The 24062-nt window shown below is 37.6% G+C and overlaps 1 protein-coding gene across 4 annotated transcripts in view; it reads left to right on the top strand.

Moving 5' to 3' along the window:
* Positions 1-24062, top strand: part of FIP1L1 (factor interacting with PAPOLA and CPSF1) — a 259017-nt gene that overhangs the window by 5447 nt on the left and 229508 nt on the right. For all 4 annotated transcript variants that reach the window (XM_053703970.1, XM_053703971.1, XM_053703969.1 and 1 more), the window contains exons 3-6: positions 2316-2373; positions 22154-22254; positions 22332-22396; positions 23724-23831. In XM_053703970.1, the coding sequence (XP_053559945.1) occupies positions 2316-2373; positions 22154-22254; positions 22332-22396; positions 23724-23831 (332 nt within the window). The remainder of the gene's footprint in view (positions 1-2315; positions 2374-22153; positions 22255-22331; positions 22397-23723; positions 23832-24062) is intronic.

Here is a 24062-nt window from a genome sequence, read left to right as displayed (position 1 = left end):
CAGCATTACTGCTTTATTATCTACAGTAGTATGACAAATTAAAGGGATAGTATACTGTAAAATAGTTTTTCCCTTAATGTGTTTACAATTACTTTTTTTTACCAGCTGCAGAGTATAAAATGTATGAGATTTGCTTTTTTTTAAGGCTTATTTGTGTATATGAATGAGCTGATTTTGTGTTTTGAAGAAACAACCTAATAAAATGGGTTGAGCTTGTAGGTATAATCAGATCTCATTACTTTATCACAATGTGTAAAGAGACATGCTCTTTATCTTATATCTGTCCATAACCCAATTATTACCTTATCTCTTCTAAAACCCACTCAGAGTGTAATTTCTTCTACTGGCTGTGTTAACACAGTTTGGCCCCAAGGCCAAAAACTTTCAGGATGGGTGAGTATACAACAGGCTAAATAAACTATTTCAAATGCCAATATAAGGTTAAAGGGACAGTCAACCTAAAAATTCTGCTAAGTGATATATATAAAGTGTAAATCGATCATTATGTACAAATGTATCCCAGTTTTGTGATCTATATTGTTTTCAAGTAAAAGCACTTACTGTTCGCGTTGCTGCCGTTTGAAAATGTCCGTTTGGCCCCTCCCCTATTTCGTCATTGCCTACATCATTATCTTCATGCAGTCACTTTGCGGTCCTCCTCGTAACCTTCTTTAGCGCATGTGCAATGCGCCTATTATACTGAAGGGGGAACGTTTGTAACCGTGTAATCACTGTCTAGTATATTTAGCTGAGTCAGGCAGTTTGCAGCATATTTAAGAACAGAATCTGAGCTCTTTTTAGCAAAATAAATAATCTATATTGTAATGTGTTTACATTTCAGATTTTAGTTTCAAGTATTACCGAACCAATCCAGCTTTTCAGAGATGAAGTAGATCAAGAACAGACAAGACAAGTATATGTATAGTGTAATGGTGTTTTTGTTTTACTTTAACATTTTACAGGGAGAATAAATGTTGTCCCTTAAAGGGACGTGTTACTTAGCATAAATTCCAGCCTGGTGCCACTGTGAGATAGGAAAAGTTTTATGAAATACACCTGTGTTTTTTTCTTTAGTTAAAACTAAGATAAACACATCAGAGTAAGTGCTTTGTGTGCAAAAAACAACCATTTAGCTGCTCTTTTTACTGTCAACTGCATCTGCATGAACAGCCAATCAGTGCTGAGTTGGCACTTTGCTTTATTGTGATCTTTGTATAACTGAGAAGTATCAAAGTGACGGTGCCAGATGTGCCCTGTAAAAAAAAAAAAAAAAAAAAGCTTTCTCAAAATTTGCTGAGTAGCCACATCAGGATGTTAGTCTCAAGTCTTACAAGGAAGCGCACATCTGGCACAGTCAGTTATAGAAAGATCACAATAAAGCAAAGTGCCAACTCAGCACTGATTGGCTGTTCATGCAGATGCAGCTGACAGTAAAAAGAGCAGCTAAATGGTTGTTGCTCACAGAGCACTTACTCTGATGCGTTGATCTTAGTTTTAACTAAAGAAGAAAAAAAACAGGTGTATTTCATAAAACTTTTCCTATCTCACAGTGGCACCAGGGAAAATGGGAATTTATGCTAAGTAACACGTCCCTTTAAGGGACACCCATTATTCTCCCTGTAAAATGTTAAAGTAAAACAAAAACACCATTACACTATACATATACTTGTCTTGCCTGTTCTTGATCTACTTCATCTTTGAAAAGCTGGATTGGTTCGGTAATACTTGAAACTAAAAACTGAAATGTAAACACATTACAATATAGATTATTTATTTTGCAAAAAAGAGCTGAGATTCTGTTCTTAAATATGCTGCAAACTGCCTGACTCAGCTAAATATACACTACACAGTGATTACACGGTTACAAACGTTCCCCCTTCAGTATAATAGGCGCATTGCACATGCGCTAAAGAAGGTTACGAGGAGGATCGCAAAGTAACTGCTATTCCATGAAGATGATGATGTAGGCGATGATGAAATAGGGGAGGGGCCAAACGGACATTTTCAAACGGCAGCGGCACGAACAGTAAGTGCTTTTACTTGCAAACGATAAAGATCACAATATATATAATAAATATTTTTTAGGTTGACTGTCCCTTTAATGGAAATACTTGTAAACAATTTAATACACTCCAGCAGGTAAAGTGGATCATTGGGAACAAATTAAAGGGGAGAACATTTTTGAGTAAATTGTCCCTTTGAGAGAATATTTTTTTCAACAAAGCTGTCAATCATGTTGGTTTTTTCTGAGCCTCTTTTACATCTGTTTAGTTCGGTGAGGTGTTAATTTAGATCTTTTGTACTTTATTTTCTAGTGCTCATCCTCCACCTAACCTTGAACCAGAGGCTACCGAGAATGGTGTTGTGAAACCTGTAAGTTTTAAACAAAAAAGAACCCATACTTTTCCATTGTCCTTTAATTAAGAGTAAATGTAATGAAGCAGGAAGTGTGAAGCTGAAATTAGTCATATATTCTACACGCATGTTCCTTGTAATATAGAGTTAAGCTAGTGACAGTGCAGTTTAAAGGATTTATGAAAACAGGCAACATCGTTTTCACACAGGTCAGATTTAAATTGCACAAGTCTCAGTTAAAGGAACAATAAATATAGTAAATTTGCATGATAAAAAGACAATGCAATAGCACTTAGGAGGCAATTTATCAAGCTGAGGTGGACAGGGGCGCATGTATACGTGCCCTTGTCCGCCGCAGCTCACCTCTGGCGGTCTGTATTCTCCTGGAGGAATTCAGCATTGCACATGAGCGCTATTTTGCGCTTGCATGCAATCCTGCCCACGCACAGCCAGATTGATGACCGCTGCTTGTTAAATACAGGTGCAGGTTCTCGTGTGAGAACCTGCATCCGTAGGGGCTCAAAGGCTGGTGAAAGCTTTTGTTACATCGACCCCTTAGTCTGATCTTCAAATGAGTAGTATTTGTTTTGTTTTTTCCTGACAAATTTCAAAGTTGTTTATTTCCACTCCTCCTGTATCATGTGACAGCCATCAGCTAATCACAAATGCTTATATGTATATTGTATATTCTGTGAGTTCTTGCACATGCTCAAAAGGACTCAAAAAGTTTAAATATAAAAAGACTGCACATTTCGTTATTGGAAGTAAAATGGAAAGTTGTTAAAAATTGCGTGCTCTATCAGGAATTTTTTAATTTTGACTGGTTTCCCTTTCACCCTTTCACCCAATTAGACGTGTATATACAGTTGTGCTCATAAGTTTACATACCCTGGCAGAATTTATGATTTCTTGACCATTTTTCAGAGAATATGAATGATAACACAAAAACCTTTCTTTCACTCATGGTTAGTGTTTGGCTGAAGCCATTTATTATCAATCAACTGTGTTTACTCTATTTAAATCATTATGACAACAGAAACTACCCAAATGACCCTGATCAAAGTTTACATACCCTGGTGATTTTTGGCCTGATAACATGCACACAAGTTGACACAAAGGGGTGTGAATGGCTATTAATGGTAACCATCCTCACCTGTGATCTGTTTTCTTGTAATTAGTGTGTGCATAAAAGGTCAATGAGTTTCTGGACTCCTGACAGACCCTTACATCTTTCATCCAGTGCTGCACTGACAATTCTGGATTCTGAGTCATGGGGAAAGCAAAAGAATTGTCAAAGGATCTGCGGGAAAAGGTAGTTGAACTGTATAAAACAGGAAAGGAATATAAAGAGATATCCAATGAATTGAGAATACAAATCAGCAGTGTTCAAACTCTAATAAAGAAGTAGAACATGAGGGGTTCTGTTGAAACCAAACCACGGTCAGGTAGACCAACTAAAATTTCAGCCACGTCTGCCAGGAAAATTGTTCGGGATGCAAAGATAAAACCACAAATAACTTCAGGTGAAATACAGGACATGTGGTGTGGCTGTTTCAAGATGCACAATAAGGAGGCACTTGAAGAAAGATGGGCTGCATGGTCGAGTCGCCAGAAGAAAGCCATTACAAAAAGGAACATCTAGCCCTATCCTATATAACAATAGTGATAATGCTACCAAAGTCATATTACCAGATCGGATAGAACAGGTCTAGGGGGCATATAGATCACAATAAACCACCCACAGTTGCGTCACCTGCAACAGCATGCACACGGGCACGACATTCCAACACCCTGATTGTCGCACGAGATACCAGATTAAATTCTTTCTCACGTGCACAACCCAGTTCATTGTATATTTGCTGAATTGCCCCTGTGGGAAATTTTATACTGGCAAGACTGACGATGCCAGAGTGAGGATGGCGAATCATCGCTCTAACATCAGATTGGCGATAAATAGAGGAAAGGCAGAACGTCCGGTGGCTCGCCACTTCCTTGAAGCGGGGCACACTGTGAGTGACTTACGATTCAGAATCATTGACCATGTGCCAGTCTTAAGAAGAGGAGGGAACAAAGCCAAGATACTCCTCAGAAAAGAAGCACGTTGGATACACGAACTTTGCACATTGGCCCTGAGAGGCTTAAACATACAGACAGGATGGCAGAACTTTCTATAAATATCCTATTGTCTATGAGAGTTCATTGATCCACTAAGTGAGAGTCCGTGAATCTATTATATGCAGATATACGAATATGACAGAGAGTCTATGCTTCTACCTCCTGCTCTTGAGATAGATTTGATTCTACTTTAGCAATATTTGTATATGATTATATGAGGTGTTCCCTGTTCTTTACTATTATTACTTAGTTTTCAGTTGGAAGTCATATGAGGTGTGTTATGTTTTTAACGTGTTTTTAATTCTATTTTTTTAGTATTTCACATAACTTGTCACACATACACACTGTGGGTGGTTTATTGTGATCTATATGCCCCCTAGACCTGTTCTATCCGATCTGGTAATATGACTTTGGTAGCATTATCACTATTGTGTTATAGGATAGGGCTAGATGTTCCTTTTTGGGCCATGGGAAAATACATTCCCTGTGCTCCATATTATTTAATATTATATTATTTCAGGTGGAGGTTGTGGTTTAGTATGGTACACATAGACTATTATAAGATCTGGAAATGTGTCTTTTGTAGCATTATTATTATTTTTGTTGCATAGATGTCACTTTTTTTCCATGGAAAACACATCCCCAAAAAAAGCTCAATATTACTACATGTGGAGATTGTGGTTGATTATTAGTATTATTTTTATATGTAAGAGGAACCAATATTGTGGCCAGGTAGGCTACAAATATGGGTAATACTTAACTTTGGTGATCAATTTTTGTGATAATACCATGCAATATCTTCATGGGTGCTGCTGATGTCTGTATGCAGTCTGATTTTCTTTTTCTGTTTCTTTTAGGGTCACAACACTCATAATCGTTTATTATATTTTGAATAATTTTGGACAAAAGTATTGATTGTTTAATATAAACAATTTAGACTGACGGTAGATGGGTTATGATGTTTTCAATATAAATAGTTTGATTTATTGGTGTATTTAGTTGTTCGGTATTTTGGCTGAATTAGTTTATCTAGTTGTGTGTTTATTCAGATGTTGCTATGGCAACCCTTCGTCACTATTAATGTGGATAATTAAATATTTAGTTATGGCATCTAGATTTTTTTGTTATATACATGATCAGGTCTATCTTTGGGGGCTATTAGTTTCACTCGGACCTCACATATTTATATTTGTATATGATTACATTTGCACACACTTATATTATGTATATGAATATATATTTCACAATGTTTTAACCGGCAATTCACTAATTACATATGCTCATGCTGGTTTTGCACACGGCTCATTTTGATTGGCAGTTCATCTAGGGGAGTGTTTTGTGGGCTTATACAAGTTCTGTTTTTTCACTTGTTGAAAGTGAGCTCCAGCAGTTTTGGCTGTTGAATGACAGCAGAAAGCTGAATCTCCAGACATTTGCTGCATATGGAGCCGGAGCTTGATTGGTACTCTGGCTCCATATGAGGGCAGATGCCTGATTGTTGCTGGTGCCGGCAGGAGGTGTGTGCAGGAGGCGGGTGGGTGGCCCAGCAGTGGAGGGAGTGGGAGGGCCCTACGCTACAGCAAAAATATAGATGAAGGGCCAAGAAGGGATGGGGCAGCAACACTACGGAAAAAGAGATGTGGATTTGTGGGGGGCACTTTCATTCATGAACGTTTACATTGCAGCGTATTTTACAAATACGTACCTTTTTCTTCACCAAAGCCGGACCTGCATTCCCCCCCCACTTCTTCGAGCTGTACTTACACAGCAATGATGAAACCGGCTTCTTCCAATCACGAGATGGACACACTGTGTGTGGGGGGGGGGGGAAGCCATGATTGGAGAAAACCGGTTTTGTCATTGGTGACGTAAGGACAGAGGAACTGCGGGCGGGGGGATCGGCGATCCGGATTTACTGAAGAAAAAGGTATTTCTAAAATACTTACCTTTTTAAATCACTTGTCAGTAAGACCGATTTATTATTCGAAAAATGAAATCCATGATTTAAAATAGATTTTAATTTTCAGATTGTTTTTTCCAGTTATATCAGACCATTACTTTATTTACATTATTTGGTTATATATCATTTGATTTGCATAAAAAGATCACTAAAATGAATACAATTATTTGGGGTTGAACTATCTCCAATTTTTATTTGGTTAATCCATTCATATTTGATCAACTTTTCACCTCTACTTTATTAGAAGGAGAAAAGTAATGATTCTAATAATTGAAATAGTCTTATTTAACTAAAACAGTAACATTTTTCATTTTTAATGCTTACCCAACTCTAAACAATCTTCTATTCAGTAAGCTTCTTAAAACTTAGTATTGGTTAATTCGGTGTACATAGATTTGCAGTGGAGCAATGGAATTAAAGGGACACAAGTCTAAATTAAACTTTTATGATTCAGAAAGAACATGCAATTTTTTTTTTTTTAAATATTTATTTTTCACATTTTCAGTCAATACATACAGAAAAGAAAATAATTAGCAAAATAGACATAAATTGTAGAGACGCAGCTCCAGTTTGTTCTGTCATTGTCTTGGAGACACAGCTCCAAATGTGAAAATAAACAATTTCTGAACATAACTTGATCAGTGTAATGTCTTATTCTATATTTACATTTGACTTTCATAACTAGCTACCTCTATAACCATAATGAACCAGAACCTATATAAATAAAAAAAAAATAGATAACCCCTCTCCCCTGAGCTCCTGCTCCCCACCAGCCCCACCAATAATATACTGCTTGATAATTATGATTCTTCCCCACTGCCTCTCCTATTATCCCTCTACTGTTGTGGGAGCTCTCCTAATATTAGGAGCGACAATGTTATTGATTTCTGAGAAGGGGTTATAAATTGGATCTAATAAGGGCCCTATATCTAAGAACAATCTGTAGACTAATTCTGATAATACCATTTACAAGAATTTAAGCTAAATAATAACCTTTTGACCCTTGTGGGTCCTCTATTTCAACTATCTTATCTTGGCCCGTTGTTATATTCTGAGTAATTTTACCTATATAGTTCCGTAATCTGTTACTTAACTATTATTTGGTTACATTTGCAATTCAGCTACTCCCTTGCAGGCGCTCGGAAAATTAATTATGATTAGTATAAACCGGAAGGAGGGGGGGGGGGTGGGCAACCCAGGGAGGGGGAAGGGGGAAGGGGACGAGAGGGAGAGAAAAGGAAAAAAAAAAAAAAAAAAGGAAAAATGATTCTTGGAAGAGAGAGTATAGTTTAGTTGTTACTTTCTCGTCACATCTTCATTTTCAGTGTCTTTACCAAATTCCTAGGAGAACTATATCTGAGTTCCTAAATGGATAAATTAAATGATCTATTTCTTCTTTTGGAAGGGTCTTTATAAATGCTGCCCATTTTTGGAAAAATCTATTGATATCTTGTGGTTCAAATAGTTTTGAGTCATACTGTTCTAAGATGCATTGCTTTTTTATGCAATTTATAATTTCTGATATGCAAGCGGTTGAAGTTTCCGTCCATTTTTTAAACAGTAAATATCTTGCTGCTAATATAGTAATATTAACAATAAATTCTTTATCTAAAGAAGGTCCTTCTTCTGTTCTAAGAAATATTATTTTTATATATGAGAGCGCAACATGGGTAATACCTATTCTCCTATCAAACCAAAATTCCACCTTCTTCCACGTTGCTCTAACCTTTGGGCATTCCCATAGCATATGCTTAAGATTAGCTGCAACAAGTGAGCATTTTGAACATTTATTAAATTGAATATTCCCCCATCTATATCCCTTTTCCGGGATAATATATGTCATATATAGTAGTTTCAGGTGCGACTCCCTCCATGTAGAGGAAAGTGTTGTCTGTTTAACGATTGATATGGATACTTGGGAGAATCCCTCATCTAGTCGAAGTGGGTCTATAATTGAATTCCATTTCAGTTCTATTTTTGTTATATTAGTTGGTCCTTTATTTGCATTGAGTAATTGATAGCAAGGAGAGATAGACATCTGGCCTTTTTTAACCAGCAATAACCATTTCTCTAATGATCCTAACGACCAATTCCAGCCTGATGTACTAGTTAACTTCCAAGTATAATGTCTTAACTGAAGGTAGATAAAAAAAATCTTTTTGTGGGATATTAAATTCACTCCTAAGATCATTAAATGATTTAATGCAGTTCCCTGTTGTATCTATTAATTGTGCTACCCTTTCGAGTCCTTTTGTCTGCCATCTTTGGAGGGGTGATATTTGTAATCCTAATTCAAACTGCGGGTTACCCATTAGGGGTAAGTAATTTGAGATTTTTTCATTAACTTTTAATAGGTTGCAGATCTTTAGCCACGCTTTTATTGGAACAATAATAGAGTGAAATTTCTTAATCTCTCTTGGTATATCAGTGATTTTATTATGAATTAACGCTGTAGGGAGATAGGGGAAGGTTATACTCCTCTCTAAGTCATTGTCTGTTACGTAATCTTTACCATGAATCCTGTTACAATGCGGGCTAAAAAGACAAGATTATATAAACATAGATCGGGTAAGGCACATCCTCCATATTTTATAGGAAGGGACAATTTTTCAAGAGCAATTCTAGGTTTCTTGCCATGCCATATAAATTTTCTGAGTGATATGTTTAAGAGTCTTAAATCTTTTTGCTTTAATAGGATCGGTATATTCTGACATATGTAAAGGATTTTTGGCAATAGTATCATTTTGTATAAAGCAATTCGGCCAGAAAGAGAGATGGGAAGGTTCTGCCAATTCTTCAATGTATTTCTAGTAGTTTCTAAGATTGGAGAAATGTTGAGAGAATACCACTGTTCTGGATTTGAGGAAATTATAATACCTAGGTATTTAAATGAATCAGTTGCAATCTTAAGCAGAATATTTTCTATAGGTTGTTTCGGGTGAGTTAACCAATACAGCTCAGACTTATTAGTATTTATCCTATATCCCGAGAATGAGCTAAACTGTGATATAATAGACAATAATTTGGGGATATTTCTCTGGATATTACTCATATATATTAGGATGTCATCCGCATATAATGAGATTTTCAATTCCTTTTTCCTTATTTTAATTCCTTCAATGTCCTGCCTAATTAAGATTGCTAGTGGTTCAATTGCCATATTGAAAAGCAATGGGGAAAGAGGGCAGCCTTGCCTTGTGCCCTTCGCAAGATGTATATCTATTGATTGCCTTGTATTAACTAACAGCTTCGTGTGTGCTTTCTTATAGAGATTATGAATAAATTTAGGAAATTGTCCTTTGAACCCGAATTGAGATAGTGTATGTAGTAAATGGACATGATGAATCGAGTCGAATGCCTTTTCGGCATCGACTGAGATTATTGCTTTGTCTGAGTCATTTTGTTCACCACCTTGGGCTTGGGTCGGCTCTATTTTAACATAGTCAATAGTAAGAAATAATTCGCAGATTTTAGCTGAAGAATTTCTATTTGTCAGAAATCCTGCTTGACTTTTGTGTATTATGGGTGAAAGAGGAGCTTGTAATCTCTGTGCTAGTATGGATGTCAACAGTTTATAATCTACATTTAGTAGAGCAATAGGTCTATATGATTCTTTTTGAGATTTATCTTTGCCAGGTTTTAAGATAAGAGTTGTATAAGAAGCTGAAAAACTGGCTGGTGGTGGGCTGCCCTCTTTATACAAATCATTAAATAGTTTTGTTAAGTATGGAACTATAGCCGGCGACAATAGTTTGTAAAATTCGCCGGGCAAGGCATCTGGGCCTGACGCTTTGTTGATAGGCAGATCCTCTATACCCTTCTTAACTTCTAGTTCTGTAATGGGAAGGTTGATTAATTCATTCATTTCTTCTGAAATTTTTAAGTATGAATTTTTTTTCCAAAAGTCTTCTCTTTCAGAATTATTTGACGGGTTTGAAGAGTAAAGGTCTTAATAATATTTTACCATTATGTTTAAGATCTCTTCTGACTCTGAGACTAATTTATCATTATTCTGAATAAATTCAATTGGAGTATTCCCTTTGTCTTGTTTAACTAATCTGGAAAGTAATTTTCCTGCCTTATTCCCGTATTTATATAATTGTGATTGAAGTATTAATTCCTGTTGTGTGGCTTTATGTAATAGAAGAGAATCTCTATCTTTTTTTGCTTGTGCGTATATATTCCAGGTTCCAGCTGTTTTATTGACTATATAATTATTGTAAACATTTGATAAGGATTTCATAATGATTTCTTCTCTTTTTTTGTACAACTTAGTTCTGTTAATATTATAAGCCAGTATCTCTCCCCTCATAACTGCCTTTGCAGTTTCCCAGAATAGCATTGGGCGATCTTCATATTCCCTATTAAAATTAGCATATTCTTCAAATTTTAAGTTTACTATCGTTTTAAATTCTGGGTCTGAAGCAAGATGTTGAGGGAAAAAAAATCGATTATTTCTAAAATTAGCATTTTGTGAATATATTTCAAGTGTTATTGGGGCATGATCCGAGATAGTAATTGGCAAGATACTGGCCTTAATTTGTAAGTTCAATAATTTCTCATCTACTAAGAATAAGTCAATTCTCGTAAGAGATTTGTGAGCCTTTGATAGACAGGTAAAGTTTCTACTCTCTGGGTTTTGGGATCTCCATATATCTTTTATTCTTAGATTATTAAATAATTTATTAAAAATTTTGGCTTCTAAATTATCTTTTTTTTGTTTTCAGTGTTTTAAGATTGTGTCTAAGTTTGTCTAAGGCATAATTAGGTGACATATTAAAGTCTCCTCCAATAATTAACATCCCTTCTATCTTGGAAAGAATCTTATTTTGTAAAGTCTCCCAAAAAGCATAATCAATAATATTTGGAGCATACAAATTACAAAGTGTATACACAGAATTACCATGTTTTATTTTTACAATTAAAAACCTTCCCTCTGGATCAGATTCAATAACCGTAGTTGTTGCCTTTATTTTTTTACCTATTAAAATTGCTACCCCCCGTTTCCTTCCTAGTGCTGGAGTAGCTATAACTTCTTTCACCCACGATTTTTTAAATTTATGAACTTCTTCTAATTTTATATGGGTTTCTTGAAGAAGAGCAATATCTACCTTCAGCTTTTTAAGATGTGAGATAATTGTATTCCTTTTTATTGGGGACGTAAGGCCACCAATATTCCAAGAAATCATTTTACAGTCATTTACTGTAATTTTTAATTAAAACAGGCATAATACCCAAAAAATAAAAACAAGACCAACAAGGGAGGGAGAAAAACAAACAAAAAAAAACACATACACCCCTCTCGACTCCCTCCCCCCCGGGCCCCCCCCCCCCAATCCCCCCCAACCCTGTCGTAATTGGTTTCCTGCAAGCTAGACCTCTATAAGATAACCTAATAACCAAGGTATCTCTTATCACGGTATCTACCCTATTTACAGACTGGATATTCATTATACATCTTATATAACAATTGTTCGCGTTAATGTTTTACTTATAATTTTAGTTACTATTTCAGTTTTTACCTTATACTTAGGGAACAGTTTGTTTTCAGCTTTTACCTTGTGCTTGGGGAGCAATTTGTTTTATATATTTCTCAGCTTCTTTAGCTGTCTCAAAAAATTCACTTCGTTGTTTATTGTTATTTTAAGTTTAGTTGGATATATTAGAGTAGCTTGATATCCCTGGTTTATCAAGCGTGTACAGATTGGTGCTAATTCTCGCCTTTTAGCTGTAGTTTCCGCTGAAAAGTCCTGGAAAAGCATAATTTTGGTGCTGCCCAGCGTAATGGGTTGCTTTTGTCTAAAGTGTTGGAGCAGGGTAAGTTTATCTTGGTAATTGAGTAGTTTAGCTATAATGGGTCTAGGTCGATCTTTACCTCTTTCCGAATTATACCATCCTAACCTGTGAGCTCTTTCAACTATTATACGTGGATATGGTTGGGGCATCTGCAAAAGTTGTGGAATAGTTTCTGTAATTAATTTATTTAAATCCTCATACTGTTTATTTTCAGGAATACCTATTATTCTAATATTATTTCTTCTTGCCCGGTTTTCTAGATCTTCTATTTTTAATTGCATTTTCAGTACTTTAGCGTTTATTTCGTCTAGACTAGAGTTCTGGTTCAGGGTGGTATCTTCTAAGTCAGAGATTCTCTGCTCTGCCTCAGAGATTCTTTTAGAGAACTGTTGTACTTCTTTAGTTAAGGAATTGATATCATGCTTAATTTCTTCTTTCAACTGCTTAAACTTAGGCGAGAGGGCTTCTGAAATTTTGGTAACTAATGTCTGTATATCTAATTGTTCATTTACATTTAGTGGACTAATTGGGCGAGATTCTGCTACCATATCTTGCATGTTCTTATTTTTCCTCTCTCTTTGTTTTGTTGCCATGGCTGAGGGAGAAGTTCTGGCTTGTGCAGTGATATATTTATCCATAGATTGTGTAAAATTCTGTATCTGTGTCGTGGATTAAGTGATAGGGTTTAATAAAGGGGGAAGGAAAGGAATTTTCCAATCCCCATGTGTAAGTGAGGGAGAAGAAGATGAAAGGAAAAAAAAAAAAAAAAAAAAGGAAAAAGAGGGGAGAGTGAGTGAGGGGAGGAGAATATCACGTGAATAAGTGACAGTGAGTATAGTGCTGTGTTGTATTGCGTTAAGAATTGCAATGAAGAATTAAAGAGGAAAGGAAAGCAAGGGAGGAAACAAACAAACAAAACAAAAAAAAGGGGGATTAGGAATCAATCCGTGTATTTCAGAACATCTCAGTTATGGAATTTTCATGTTAATTGGGGATATTTCTAAATCAAGATATATTATTATCTTTTTCTTTTTCCCCTTGTTTGCCTTTCTTTCCCTTTCCTTACTCTTATTTTTTTTGAATATGTGGTGGTAGCAGAATTGCCCTTTTTCCCCTTCTTTCTTTCTATGTCCTTCCAAAATCCTGCAGAGATCTAGTTAGGCTATGCAATATATTCACTTAAGGAGTACCCAATTTAGTATATTTTCGGAATATTTATAAGAAACTTGTAAGAAATACTATTAACAATTTACCTCTATAGAGCAGAGAACTGCTTCAGTCAATCCTGATAATCACAGTACTAAGCTGTTATCTGCTCAATTTCTGTTAGACCTAGTCTTTGTAAGCACTTTTAATTAATTAGGAATTCCTGGTGGAATTTCTCTTTCTTTCTTTTCCTCTCCCTCCACCCTGCCTTTTAAAAAATAAAAGGAAAAAAAAAAAAGGTTTTTTTTTTTTTTTTTTTTTTTTTAAATTTATAAATTCCCTTAGGCAATTTTTCAACCTGGCAATATATTAATGTGCTCTTTAATTTTAACACCAAAGTGCAAAATTAAGATTTTGAGCTTAGGTATAATTAATACTCAAAATATATACTGCCCCAGCACTTTCTATTATGAATCAAAACTAATTAAGATCAGAAGCATACAGAGAAAGTGTATTTAAATGTAATAAATAAAGAAGACAAGAATATTTTTATACGACGGCCTAATGTTAATTTCTTCTGTTATGTGCGATCAGTCCACGGGTCATCATTACTTCTGGGATATAACTCCTCCCCAACAGGAAATGCAAGAGGATTCACCCAGCAGAGCTGATATAGCTCCTCCCCTCTACGTCAGTCCCAGTCATTCTCTTGCACCCAACGACTAGATAGGATGTGTGAGAGGACTATGGTGATTATACTTAGTTTTTATGACTTCAATCAAAAGTTTGTTATTTTACAATAGCACCGGAGCGTGTTATTACTTCTCTGGCAGAGTTTGAAGAAGAATCTACCAGAGTTTTTTACTATGATTTTAACCGGAGTAGTTAAGATCATATAGCTGTTCTCGGCCATCTGAGGGAGGTAAAGGCTTCAGATCAGGGGACAGCGGGCAGATGAATCTGCATTGAGGTATGTAGCAGTTTTTATTTTCTGAATGGAATTGATGAAAAAATCCTGCTATACCGTTATAATGACATGTATGTATACACTTCAGTATTCTGGGAATGGTTTTTCACCGGAACTACTCTGTTAAAGGTCACTAATCCTTTTAATAAATATTGTCATGTTAAACGTTTTTGCTGGAATGTAGAATCGTTTACATTGCTGAGGTACTGAGTAAATAAATGTTTGGGCATTATTTTCCACTTGGCAGTTGTATGCTTTAAATTGTGACAGTTTCGTTTCTCCTCACTGCTGTGTGTGAGAGAGAGGGGCCGTTTTTGGCGCTCTTTTGCTACGCATCAAAAAATTCCAGTCAGCTACTATTATATTTCCTGCATGATCCGGTTCACTGACAGATCTCAGGGGTCTTCAAACTTCTTTGAAGGGAGGTACATTCTCTCAGCAGAGCTGTGAGAATTTTTATTGACTGTGAATAAAAACGTTACTCTTTTTATGTCAAATTTAGTTATTTACTAATGGGAACAAACCTTTGCTAAAAGTTGTGTTATTTTAAACTTGATGCTATAACTGTTTCAGTTCATTATCTCAACTGTCATTTAATCGTTTATGTACCTCTTTGAGGCACAGTACGTTTTTGTTAAAAAAGATTATAACCAGGTTGCAAGTTATTGCTAGTGTGTTAAACATGTCTGACTCAGAGAATGATATCTGTGTCATTTGTTCCAATGCCAAGGTGGAGCCCAATAGAAATTTATGTACTAACTGTATTGATGCTACTTTAAATAAAGGTCAATCTGTACAATGTGAACAAATTTCACCAAACTGCGAGGGGAGAGTTATGCCGACTAACTCGCCTCACGCGGCAGTACCTGCATCTCCCGCCCGGGAGGTGCGTGATATTATGGCGCCTAATACATCTGGGCGGCCATTACAGATAACATTACATGATATGGCTACTGTTATGACTGAAGTTTTGTCTAAATTACCAGAACTAAGAGGCAAGCGTGATCACTCTGGGGTGAGAACAGAGTGCGCTGACAATACTAGGGCCATGTCTGATACTGCGTCACAGCTTGCAGAGCATGAGGACGGAGAGCTTCATTCTGTGGGTGACGGTTCTGATCCAAACAAATTGGATTCAGATATTTCAAATTTTAAATTTAAATTGGAGAACCTCCGTGCATTACTAGGGGAGGTCTTAGCAGCTCTCAATGATTGTAACACCATTGCAATACCAGAGAAAATGTGTAGGTTGGATAAATACTTTGCGGTACCGGCGAGTACTGACGTTTTTCCTATACCTAAGAGATTAACTGAAATTGTTACTAAGGAGTGGGATAGACCCGGTGTGCCGTTCTCACCCCCTCCAATATTTAGAAAGATGTTTCCAATAGACGCCACTACTCGGGACTTATGGCAAACGGTCCCTAAGGTGGAGGGAGCAGTTTCTACTTTAGCTAAGCGTACCACTATCCCGGTGGAGGATAGCTGTGCTTTTTCAGATCCAATGGATAAAAAATTAGAGGGTTACCTTAAGAAAATGTTTGTTCAACAAGGTTTTATATTGCAACCCCTTGCATGTATCGCGCCGATTACGGCTGCGGCAGCATTTTGGATTGAGTCTCTGGAAGAGAACCTTAGTTCATCTACGCTAGACGACATTATGGACAGGCTTAGAGTCCTTAAACTAGCCAATTCATTCATTTCGGAGGCCGTAGTACATTTAACCAAACTTACGGCTAAGAACTCTGGATTCGCCATACAGGCACGTAGAGCACTGTGGCTAAAATCCTGGTCAGCTGATGTTACTTCTAAGTCTAAATTACTTAATATACCTTTCAAGGGGCAGTCTTTATTTGGGCCCGGGTTGAAAGAAATTATCGCTGACATTACAGGAGGTAAGGGCCACGCCCTACCTGAAGACAAAGCCAAAGCTAAGGCTAGACAGTCTAATTTTCGTCCCTTTCGGAATTTCAAACCTGGAGCAGCGTCAACCTCCACTGCACCAAAACAGGAAGGAGCTGTTGCTCGTTACAGGCAAGGCTGGAAACCTAACCAGTCCTGGAATAAGGGCAAACAGGCCAGGAAACCTGCTACTGCCCCAAAGACAGCATGAACCGAGAGCCCCCGATCCGGGACCGGATCTAGTGGGGGGCAGACTTTCTCTCTTCGCTCAGGCCTGGGCAAGAGATGTTCAGGATCCCTGGGCGCTGGAGATCATATCTCAGGGATACCTTCTAGACTTCAAATTATCTCCCCCAAAAGGGAGATTTCATCTGTCAAGGTTGTCAACAAACCAGATAAAGAAAGAAGCGTTTCTACGCTGTGTACAAGATCTGTTATTAATGGGAGTGATCCATCCAGTTCCGCGGTCGGAACAAGGACAAGGGTTCTACTCAAACCTGTTTGTGGTTCCCAAAAAAGAGGGAACTTTCAGGCCAATCTTAGATTTAAAGATTCTAAACAAATTCCTAAGAGTTCCATCGTTCAAAATGGAAACTATTCGGACAATCTTACCTATGATCCAAAAGGGTCAGTACATGACCACAGTGGATTTAAAAGATGCTTACCTTCACATACCGATTCACAAAGATCATCAACGGTATCTACGGTTTGCCTTCCTAGACAGGCACTACCAGTTTGTAGCTCTTCCATTCGGATTGGCTACGGCCCCAAGAATCTTCACAAAGGTTCTGGGTGCCCTTCTGGCGGTACTAAGACCGCGAGGGATTTCGGTAGCTCCGTACCTAGACGACATTCTAATACAAGCTTCAAGCTTTCAAACTGCCAAGTCTCATACAGAGTTAGTTCTGGCATTTCTAAGGTCGCATGGATGGAAAGTGAACGAAAAGAAAAGTTCTCTTTTTCCTCTCACAAGAGTTCCATTCTTGGGGACTCTTATAGATTCTGTAGAAATGAAGATTTACCTGACAGAAGACAGGTTAACAAGGCTTCAGGATGCATGCCGTGTCCTTCATTCCATTCAACACCCGTCAGTAGCTCAATGCATGGAGGTGATTGGCTTAATGGTAGCGGCAATGGACATAGTACCTTTTGCACGCCTACACCTCAGACCGCTGCAATTGTGCATGCTAAGTCAGTGGAATGGGGATTACTCAGATTTGTCCCCTACCCTGAATCTGAATCAAGAGACCAGAAATTCTCTTCTATGGTGGCTTTATCGGCCACACCTGTCCAGGGGGATGCCATTCAGCAGGCCAGACTGGACAATCGTAACAACAGACGCCAGCCTGCTAGGTTGGGGCGCTGTCTGGAATTCTCTGAAGACTCAGGGATTATGGAATCAGGAGGAGAGTCTCCTTCCAATAAACATTCTGGAATTGAGGGCAGTCCTCAATGCCCTTCTAGCTTGGCCCCAATTAACAACTCAGGGGTTCATCAGGTTTCAGTCGGACAATATCACGACTGTAGCTTACATCAACCATCAGGGAGGGACAAGAAGCTCCCTAGCAATGATGGAAGTATCAAAGATAATTCGCTGGGCAGAGTCTCACTCTTGCCACCTGTCTGCAATCCACATCCCGGGAGTGGAGAACTGGGAGGCGGATTTCTTGAGTCGCCAGACTTTTCATCCGGGAGAGTGGGAACTTCATCCGGAGATTTTTGCCCAAATACTTCGACGTTGGGGCAAACCAGAGATAGATCTCATGGCGTCTCGCCAGAACGCCAAACTTCCTCACTACGGGTCCAGATCCAGGGATCCGGGAGCGGTTCTGATAGATGCTTTGACAGCACCTTGGAACTTCGGGATGGCTTATGTGTTTCCACCCTTCCCGCTGCTTCCTCGATTGATTGCGAAAATCAAACAAGAGAGAGCATCTGTGATTCTAATAGCGCCTGCATGGCCACGCAGGACTTGGTATGCAGATCTAGTGGACATGTCATCCTGTCCACCTTGGTCTCTACCTCTGAGACAGGACCTTCTGATACAGGGTCCATTCAAACATCAAAATCTAACTTCTCTGAAACTGACTGCTTGGAAATTGAACGCTTGATTTTATCAAAGCGTGGTTTTTCTGAGTCGGTTATTGATACCCTGATCCAGGCTAGGAAGCCTGTTACCAGAAAGATTTACCATAAAATATGGCGCAAATACCTATACTGGTGCGAATCCAAACGTTACTCCTGGAGTAAGGTTAGGATCCCTAGGATATTGTCTTTTCTACAAGAAGGTTTAGAAAAGGGTTTATCGGCTAGTTCATTAAAGGGACAGATTTCAGCTCTGTCCATCTTGTTACACAGGCGTCTGTCAGAAAATCCAGACGTCCAGGCTTTTTGTCAAGCTTTAGCTAGGATCAAGCCTGTGTTTAAAGCCGTTGCTCCGCCATGGAGTTTAAACTTAGTTCTTAACGTTTTACAAGGGGTTCCATTTGAACCCCTTCATTCCATTGATATAAAATTGTTATCTTGGAAAGTTCTGTTTTTAATGGCTATTTCCTCGGCTCGAAGAGTCTCTGAGTTATCAGCATTACATTGTGATTCTCCTTATCTGATTTTTCACTCAGATAAGGTAGTTCTGCGTACTAAACCTGGGTTCTTACCTAAGGTAGTTACTAACAGGAATATCAATCAAGAGATTGTTGTTCCATCCTTGTGTCCAAATCCTTCTTCAAAGAAGGAACGTCTTCTACACAATCTGGATGTAGTTCGTGCCCTCAAGTTCTACTTGCAGGCAACTAAAAATTTTCGCCAAACTTCTTCCCTGTTTGTCGTTTATTCTGGACAGAGGAGAGGTCAAAAAGCTTCTGCTACCTCTCTCTCTTTCTGGCTTCGTAGCATAATACGTTTAGCCTATGAGACTGCTGGACAGCAGCCTCCTGAAAGAATTACAGCTCACTCCACTAGAGCTGTGGCTTCCACTTGGGCCTTTAAGAATGAGGCCTCTGTTGAACAGATTTGCAAGGCTGCAACTTGGTCTTCGCTTCATACTTTTTCCAAATTTTACAAATTTGACACTTTTGCTTCTTCGGAGGCTATTTTTGGGAGAAAGGTTCTTCAGGCAGTGGTTCCTTCTGTATAATGAGCCTGCCTATCCCTCCCGTCATCCGTGTACTTTTGCTTTGGTATTGGTATCCCAGAAGTAATGATGACCCGTGGACTGATCGCACATAACAGAAGAAAACATAATTTATGCTTACCTGATAAATTCCTTTCTTCTGTTGTGCGATCAGTCCACGGCCCGCCCTGTTTTTTTAAGGCAGGTAAATATCTTTTAAATTATACTCCAGTCACCACTTCACCCTTGGTTACTCCTTTCTCGTTGATTCTTGGTCGAATGACTGGGACTGACGTAGAGGGGAGGAGCTATATCAGCTCTGCTGGGTGAATCCTCTTGCATTTCCTGTTGGGGAGGAGTTATATCCCAGAAGTAATGATGACCCGTGGACTGATCGCACAACAGAAGAAAGGAATTTATCAGGTAAGCATAAATTATGTTTTTCAGCCCTTTTTTAGTATATTTTTCACTTTAACTAGGGCGTAGTCAATAAGGCAATATAATTTTGATTTTATTCCATTAGGTGTGCATGCAATACTATTCCCTTTGCCACTATGTTTAAAAAGGATCTCGTATAATTAAATCAGTTTATACACCTGTATTTCTGTCTCACTATGTAACAAAAAACTTATAAAAAAAAAATACAAAAAAAAATAAATAAATATATAAGAGGTGATATTAACCCTTAGATTTAGCAGTTTAAATCAGTGAGTCCTTGGCTCAATTATACATACTTCAATTATTTTTGCTCAATTAACCAGATATAACAAAAATAGGATTCTGATATATCATTTTTGCCTATTATTCATTGAGTTCTATACACCTAGGAAATTAGTAGTTAAAGATCTAATATTAATAACAAGCATTTCCTAGTATAGCAAAAATACAATTTCTCTTTTTATATTCAGCAACTGCAAGGAAAAAAAAACCCATACAATCAAAGAAAAAGAACAGCCACTGGCCAAACTGTTACTGAACTTAGTTAAGATTCACTAAGACACTTATGAATCATATATTATTAAGCATAAACAATTTTTTCCTTCAAGCTCACTTAGTCATTTATGTTCATTTATGGGGAAACCGTGTCTTAAGAGAGTTTATTTTAAACTTCACATAGATCCTTTAGTATTCCCCAGCTTATGAGCCAGCAATAAGTTCAGAGTCACTTATATAGTAAGAAATGGAAGCCTAAATCAGTCCGGCTACTGAAAAAAATATATAATAGGTTACCCAAGGAGCCTGGATTCCGAATTAGTACCTGTCCCAGTTCACAGGACCTCTTGTTCCCTGGAAGCCGATTCTGCTGGAGGGTAATCTTCAATTTGAAGCCAGGGCTCCCCCACGCAGCATCGGTGGGGGGGAGTGAGACAAGATCAAGCCTCTTCTGATTCCGGCAGATAACGCCGGTCCTGCACAGCAAGGATCCACTCAGCAAAGGGCCGCCAGCAGCGCCATTAGGACTCACACGCAGCCTCCGTCCAAACCGGGGAGGACCGCCCGTCTCGGTCACGTGGAGGCTCCCAGTCTCAGAGCCAATACCAACGATGTTCCGCAGGAGCGACCAGGGAGCAACACCAATCACCGGAGCAGAACTTGCCTAGGCAGCGCCGTAATAGGTAAAGTCAGGTCTCAAAAATTCCTCTCCCCTTGCTTCACTGAATAATGCTTCAGCATGTGACTCAAGCCACTGCTGCTCTCCCCTTCACGCAGCACCGGTGGGAAGGGGGGGAGCAGGTAAGATACAGGGGGGGGGGATAAGGAGCAGATTTTTTGGTCAGTCCCTTGAATTGCTGCTAATAGCAGCTTAGTGAGATGGAATACCACTATTGGAGTGCTGGAAGTATGTGGTAACTACTTAGAAAGAGCCACCCTAGGACCAGGGTTTGAAGCACAGGGTTTCCTGCCAGTAGCTCTTACAGGGAGCCAGAGAACAAGTGTTGCATGTCCTTGCACTTGTGCTCCTCCCACCAGCTTCCTCCTTCCTCCAGGGCATGTCCAAGAACATGCAATTTTAATCAACTTTCCAATTGACTTCTCTGATCTAATTTGCTTTGTTCTTTATCCATTGTTGAAAAGCCTGCATAAGTAGGCTATCTGCTTATTACTGTCTCGTCCAGTGTATTCAGCTAGGCCCCCGTAGAGCATTGCTCAAGTAAATCTGAAAATTGTATGCTCTATTCTAAACCCAAAAGTTATCTTTAACATACAGTTGATAAATCATTAATTTAACAACATTTTGCAGTGAAAAAGGGGCATATTATTTTTTCAGAAACAAATTCAGTTTTGAGAACTACAAAATCAATAATATGTGATATCTTCAAGATAGAAAAATTGTCCAAAATAATATGGCAGAAACCTTTGAGAAAGCATGACATTGTGAATTGATTAATGGAATTAATTTACCCCAAAACAAAACAAAAAACATTAGCCATAAATATTACAGCATTTAAATAAAAAAAATTTGATTTAAGTTTAAAAAAATAAATAAAAAATAAAATCATTGATTTTTATCCACCCTGATTACAACTTAACTAAAAAAAAATGTTATATAAAAATTGCAAGATGTTCACTGTCCCTTTTTTAACTGAAGTTTTGTAAACAATGTTCTGCATTTGTGTTACAATGGGACAAACAAAATGTAAATGATTTTCGTATCTTATGAGATAGTTTGTGCACATTCCTATCAGTTAATCTGGAAGATGGATCTTATTTTGGTTGTTAAAGGCTTATATAGATGTGATTCAATTAGTGATGTTCTCCATTAATATAAGAAACAACTTTTTTTCCCTACTTGTAACAGGTGGCAGAGCCAGATGATGACAGTGAAAGTGACAGTGATGATGACGATGATGATGTCCATGTTACTATAGGAGATATTAAAACAGGAGCACCACAATATGGGTAAGAGTCACATGATAAAGCTTTATATTGTAAGAGCTTACAAGCAAATAACTAACAATCTTGGCTTGCATTTTTAGGGCCTATGGAACGACCCCTGTAAATTTAAATATTAAAACAGGAGGGAGATTATATGGTCCTGCTGGTGAGTGATATTTTATTTCCTAAACATAATGTCTAGGGCAGTGTTTTGCATTATAGTTAAAGGGATACTAGATCCAAACATTTTCTTTAAAGGGACAGTCAACACCAGAATTGTTATTGTTTAAAAAGAAAGATAATCCCTTTTATTATCCATTCCACGGTTTTGCATAACCAAAACTGTTATAGAAATATACTTTTTACCTCCTTTGATTACCTTGTATCTAAGCCTCTGCAAACTGTCCCCTTATTTCAGTACTTTTGACAGACTTGCATTTTAGCCAATCAGTGCTCACTCCAGGGTAACTTCACGTGCATGAGCTCAATGTTGTCTATATGAAACACATGAACTAATGCCCTCTAGTGGTCAAAATGCATTAAGATTAGAGGCAGTCTTCAAGGTCTAAGAAATTAGCATATGAACCCCCTAGGTTTAGCTTTCAACTAAGAATGCCAAGAGAACAAAGCAAAATTGGTGATAAAAGTAAACTGGAAAATTGTTTAAAATTACATTCCCTATTTAAATAATGAAAGTTTTTTTTGGCTTGACTGTCCCTTTAATTATTCAGATAGAGCATGACATTTTAAGCAACTTTCTTATTAACTCATATTACCAATTTGTCTTTGTCTTGCTATCTTTTTATTTTAAATGTAAATGCTTAGGAGCCGGCCCATTTACTCTGACTGAATGTAGTCACCAATAAGCAAGCGCTATCTAGGGTGCTGAATCTAAAATGGGCCGGCTCCTAAGCTTTACATTCCTGCATTTTAAATAAAGATAGCAAGAGAACAAAGGCAAATTGACAATAGGAGTAAATTAGAAAGTTGCTTAAAATTGCATTCCCTATCTGAATCGTGAAAGTTTAATTTTGATTAGACAGTCCTTTTAACTAAAACATGTTTGTTACTTAAGTGCATTGATAGTTTCTTTTTTAGGGCTCTTATAAAACAATGTAATATAGATGCTAACTTTCACTGAGTTTATTAACCATCTGCATTCTGTTGGTACTTTCCTAAAGGAACAAAAGTCACATAAAAGTTTTACATGTTTTCTCAATATTTAAAATCACCTTATAAGTAATAATGGAATCTGCTGTGATGTAAATAGCATTTTCTTCATGCTTACATAGCAAAGCTTAGTGTTGAAAATGTTTTAAAAATTATTATGAAAAGATGCGTAAATGTATGTTGGTTTTGCCCCTCTTACAGTTTTACTGGTATATATTGGTGTCTCATGCAGTGCATCAGGTTCTGAAATGTTTATTCAGTACAGAGTGTGCAAAAATAATAATTAACAAATGTTGTAATTGCAATTTCTTTTTGTTGTGCAGGAGGCAAAGGTAAAGGGGTAGATCTAGATGCTCCTGGCAACATTAATGGAGTTCCTCTTGTGGATGTAGACTTGGATTCTTTTGAGGACAAACCGTGGAGGAAACCAGGTAATATTTGTATTTTGATTTAGTACATTGTTTTAGTCACAGGGAAAAAAATAACTAGCCTTTAACAGCAGCATCTATTCAGATTCTCATTAGCTGAACATTTTTTCAGTAAATAATGTCCAGTGTCTTTGCTAACTCTAGATGTAATAAGGAAGGATGTTACGCAGTCGGAGGAAAATGTAAAACAATCATCAATGTGTAGCTCAGCGTTATCCAGCTCTGGACCTCCAG

The sequence above is a fragment of the Bombina bombina genome, chromosome 2 (assembly GCF_027579735.1).
Source record: "Bombina bombina isolate aBomBom1 chromosome 2, aBomBom1.pri, whole genome shotgun sequence".
Taxonomy (NCBI): domain Eukaryota; kingdom Metazoa; phylum Chordata; class Amphibia; order Anura; family Bombinatoridae; genus Bombina; species Bombina bombina.
This window is presented reverse-complemented; position numbering and strand designations above follow the sequence as displayed.